Raw genomic sequence first — 5,026 nt, 5'->3', positions numbered from 1 at the left:
CCCTGAGAGGTAGGAAGAGCTGTGTGTGTGTGTGTGTGTGTGTGTGTGTGTGTGTGTGTGTATAGTTTCAGGAGGAGCTGTCGTGTGGGTGCTGGGAACTGAACTCCAGTCCTCAGCAAAAACAGCCAGCGCTTCCAACCCCTGAGCCACCTCTCCAGCCCCAAGTAGTTATTTTACTTCAGCCAGGGTTTAGCTATGCCACCCAGGATGGCCTCAGCTCAAGGCAGTCCTGCTTTGGCCTCTCAAGTGCCGGGTTGACACTTGTGGGACACCAAGCCCAGGATTAGGGGAAGAGGTCCTGGGGATTGAACGTAGGGCTTTACAGGAATCAGACTGCTAAGCACTCTATCTCAAATAAAGGAACTGGATATGAAGCAAGACCCCTTGGGCTCAGCTCCGAGCCCAGCACCAAAGGAGCAGTCATCACCCTGCTGGGTCATGTTGAGAGACAGAGGTTTGCAAATGACCTTCCCAAGAATGAGATGCCACTGAGGCCTTCCTGAAGAGCAGCAGGGCTCAGGTGAGCCCATGTGAGGGAGCCATGTGAGGGCTGTCATTGAGGATGTGGTGGTTGGGGACACTTTGTTTGACTGTCCACAGGGACTGTCTAGCTTGGAACAGAAGCAGCTTGTTGCCTGGGACCAATCTGCTCTGTCCACTGCTAAATCTGGGTGAGGGCTGCTCTTGAGGCTGCTGGGGGCGCCAGGAAACACAGGGTTTCTTTGAGAGTTTGGTCAGCCTGGGTCAGCTTTTAGCCCCGCCTGTTTGCTGAAGCTGTGGCTCTGGGGTCAGGCAAGGCTTCCTTACAGTGAGCCAGAGGAGGGGAGGTGGCCTTTCTCTGGGGACGCTGATTAGAGAGCAGAGCCCGGCTGGGTGTGCTAGACTCTGAGGTGGCAGCTGCAGGTATTAATAGTTTTTGTGTGAGAGTGCTCAGTCAGAACTCATGCCTTCCACATGTTAGGCTCTCACTGAGCCAAGCCCCAGCCCCTCACTGGGGATCCTAGGCAGGGCTCCACCACTGAGCCACACCCCAGCCCCTCACTGGGGGATTCTAGGCAGGGGCTCTACCACTGAGCCACACCCCAGCCCCTCACTGGGGATTCTAGGTAGCAGCTCTATCACTGAGTCTGCCTCAGTGTGGTTTGATGGTTGTTTTGGGTGTGTACAGTAGTGATGAGGGGTACAGACAGGGACTCTCACTATGTATGTTGGGTGCCCTCATAGTACACACATATGATGGCATACACATTATACCAACTGTATACCCTGCTTCCATGTTTCGCTTTTTTTTCTTCTTCTTCCGAGACAGGGTTTCGCTATGTAACCCTACTTGTCCTGAAACTAGCTCTGTAGACCAGGCTGATGTCAAACTCACAGAGATCCGCCTGCCTCTGCCTCCCAAGTGCTGGGACTAAAGGTGTGCGCCACCAGCATCTGGATACCCTGCTTCTTCAGTGTACTTCCTGGTGGATTAAATGCCCTTATGGAAATGCACAATCTATACCTCCATGCCTACTGTATAATGCGACCCCAGCTGTGCCCCACACTGACACCTGCTGCGACCCCACACGACTGAACACCCGACAGCTCATCTTTTGCATCCTTAAGCCCAAGTGCTGGCTGCACACCCCTGGCATCCTGTGCCTGATCCCAGAGGCCAGGATTGGCATTTCTGCTGCTGCTGCTGCTGCTGCTGCTGTGTGAATCTCAGACTGGTCTTGAATCTCATCTTTTTAAAAATTTTTTATTTATTTTCATTTTATGTGCATTGGTGTTTTGTCTGCATGTATGAGTGAGGACATCAGGTCCCCTGAAACCAGAGTTACAGACAGCTGCCATGTGGGTGCTGGGAATTGAACCTGGGTCCTCTGGAAGAGCAGCTAGTGCTCTTAACCTCTGAGCCAAATCCCCAACCCTTGAACTTGATCCTACATGTGGTCTAGCCAGATTTTTTTCTTGTTTTGAAAGAGATTGGAGAGGCTGACCTCTTACAGCACCTATAGACAAGCGAAAATTACCCACCCACATAAATAGAATTATTTTTTTCCGAGGCAGGGTCTCACTGTATAGCTCTGGCTGTTCTGGAACTCACTTTGTAGACCATGCTGGCCTCAAACTCACAGAGATCGGAAATAATTTTTTTTTTTTAAAAAGAAGAAAATCCAGGTATAATGGCGTGTGCCTCTCACCCCAGCATTCTGGAGGCCAAACCAGGAGGATCCATGAGAGTTAGAGGCTAGTCAGATGTACACAGTGAGACCCTGCATCAAAACAAACACACACAGGAGGGGCTAGAGAGCCGGCTCAGTGCTTGCTGGGTTTTCAGGACTCCCATGGTGGGTGGCTCACGGCAGTCTGTAACTCCAATTCCAGGGCATCGGGTGGGTGCCCTCTTCTGACTTCAGTGGGACCACGTATGCACACAGGGCACATATGTGCAAACAGGGGAACACTCATACACATAAGATGAAATAAATAAATCTAAAGTCAATTCAAACTTTTAAAGAGAGATTGGAATTGAACAGCTTAGCAGTGCAATTGTCAGGATAGCGAGTTCCAGCCTGGTTTACACTGTGAGATAGAGGCTTCCAGACCAGCCTGGGCTAAGCAGTAAGATTTTTGTCAAAAACAAAACCAAACCCATCTAATCCGGAATAGGGGGTGGGGTTGTAGCTCAGTTCATTAATTGCTTGCCTAGTAGGTGGGAAGCTCTAGGTTCCATCCCCACCTCTGAATAAACTGCATGATTTAATCCTAGCACTGGGGAGGCGGAGGCAGTGAGTTGTATGCCTGCCTAAACTACATGAAGGGTTCACTACATAAGACTCTAAAAAATAATTAAAAAGCGCCAATAGACTCCTGCCCCCATTCCATCCATTTATTTGAGTTTTAGCCCAAATATATTCTCTTTGGTTGCTTGTTTTTTGTTGTTGTTATTTTGTTTTGTTTTCCGAGAGAGGGTTTCTCTGTATGTCCTAGAACTCGCTCTGTAGACCAGGCTGGCCTAGAACTGGCTGGGATTAAAGGCTTGCGCCCACGGCCCGGATATCTGCCTGCTTTCTGTCCTCTCTGTGCCTCAGTTTCCAACTTGCATGGTGGAGCAGTCAGGATGATCTTTTAGGGTTGAGGATTGTCCTGGATGCATTGTCGCTTGGGTGGGTGGAAGGTGGGTGGATGGAGGAGAGGCCAGAGCCCCGAGGAGCCACCTCAGGCTCCTGTGTGGGGGCTGGGGGAAGGTGGGGGCGGGGAGGGCTAAATCTGGCCTTCCAGTGAGTGGCAGGAGCAGCTGCGGCCCCGCCCGGCCCGGCCCCCTGGGTGGGTCCCTCCGCTCTTGGTTATTTGGCTGGGGCCTGTCTAACCGGTTTGGGCCGTCCCGCCTGCCACTCTGCTTGGAGGAACTGCTGCGGGTGGCGGCTGTGTCCGGGAGGGCACGGACCGTCAGGGCGCCGTCGGGGCTGCGCCGCAGGGATGGGGAAGGATTCGCAGCATTACTACGGGAAGCACGGTATGCGAGCCCTCCTTGTGCACCCTGGGGAGAGCAGTGGGGACCTTAGACTGTCAGGGAAGGTTACAAAAGGGAGGGGGAGTAATTGCACTTGAATCACAGCCCCCCCCTCCCCGCCCCCCCACCGGGGGCGTCCCATGTTAGCTCCGACAGCTACCTCAGACACCGGTCCACTCTCCTGGGCCTGCACCCATCCCCAGAACACCTGCATCTCTCCGCAGTGGACTTCGCGTTCTTTGCTCTGATCCTTTCCCAGGCATTTTCCCTGGGACAGCAAGCTGATCCATCAGCTGGTTACCCCCAGGGACTCTAGTTCCTGCTCTGGTCTCTGATGACCTCCGAGTGTGAGTGTAGTCCCCGGAGGTAGGATGCAGATACAACTCAGCGCTTGGGGACCCTGTGTCCCAGCTTCCTGGCCTATGTCTTCTCACCAACCCCGCTTAATCCTTTTGACTTTCAGGGACGCCTCAGAAATACGACCCCACCTTCAAAGGACCCATTTACAACAGGTAGGAGGCCTTACCTTCCGGGGGAAGAGGGCAAAGAATGGGAGAATGTCTGTGTCCCTGCGTTCTCCAGCAAAGCGGGGTAATCCATTGCGATGTGAAGCTAATTTCCTTAAGGTTCTAGACCCCTCCCAGTGGAGCTGGGAACAGAATTGAGCCTCACACACCGGAGGCCTGCGTTGTGCCCCTGCCCTTGCCTGGATCCTTTTCTGTTTTTACATTCATGTGTGTGTGTTTGTGCGTGTGCATGCGTGTCAGTATGTATAGGTGGGGTGTGCATGTGTCGCTGTGCATGTGTGGAGGTCAGAGGACAACTTGCATGAGTTGGTTTTCTCCTTCTATCATGTGGTCCCAAGGATCCAAAACAGTTTGCCCCATCAGCTGAACCATCACCCTGACCCCTCCCTCTCTCTGCCTCAGTGCTAAGCAAGGGCTCTACCACTGGGTGCCAATCCCACCCCTACTTTTTGTTTGTTTGTTTAGTCTCGTGGGGTTTTTTGTTTTTGAGACAGGGTCTTTCTTTGTAGTTCTGGCCTGTCCTGGAACCTTGTATGTAGTAGACCAGGCTGGCCTCGAACTCACAGAGATCCACTTGTCTCTACATGAGCCTTTTACACATAAACAAAATTTTATTTGAGCTGGATGTGGCTTCCCGTCCTGTGATCCCTTAGGAGGCAAGAGGATCAAAAGTTCAAGGCCTTGGGGGGAGGGTAATACAATCATAATATATTGCAGGGAATTCTCAAATTATTAATACAAGTATTTAAAAAAAAAAAAAAAGAGAGAGAGAGAGTCCTTGCTGGACAGTGGTGGCACATGCCTTTAATCCCAGCACTCAGGAGGCAGAGCCAGGTGGATCTCTGTGAGTTCGACACCAGCCTGGGCTACAGAGTGAGATCCAGGACAGGTTCCAAGCTACACAGAGAAACCCTGTCTCAGGAAAAAAAAAAAAGAGCCCTGAGCCTGGTCTACAGAGCAAATTCCTGGACAGCCAGGGCTACACAGAGAAACCCTG

General features: G+C 51.9%; 1 protein-coding gene across 1 annotated transcript in view; it reads left to right on the top strand.

Annotated features, from left to right (window-relative positions):
* The first annotated feature begins 3,348 nt into the window (after positions 1–3,348).
* Slc44a2 (solute carrier family 44 member 2) overlaps positions 3,349–5,026 on the top strand; it is an 18,934-nt gene continuing 17,256 nt past the window's right edge. Inside the window, 2 exon segments of the mRNA XM_028872451.2 lie at positions 3,349–3,505; positions 3,966–4,014. Of these exon segments, the coding sequence (XP_028728284.1) occupies positions 3,469–3,505; positions 3,966–4,014 (86 nt within the window). The 5' untranslated portion in view covers positions 3,349–3,468.

This window comes from Peromyscus leucopus, chromosome 7, assembly GCF_004664715.2.
Source record: "Peromyscus leucopus breed LL Stock chromosome 7, UCI_PerLeu_2.1, whole genome shotgun sequence".
NCBI lineage: Eukaryota > Metazoa > Chordata > Mammalia > Rodentia > Cricetidae > Peromyscus > Peromyscus leucopus.
Note: the sequence above shows the minus strand (reverse complement) of the source record. Positions and strands in the feature narration are given on the sequence as shown.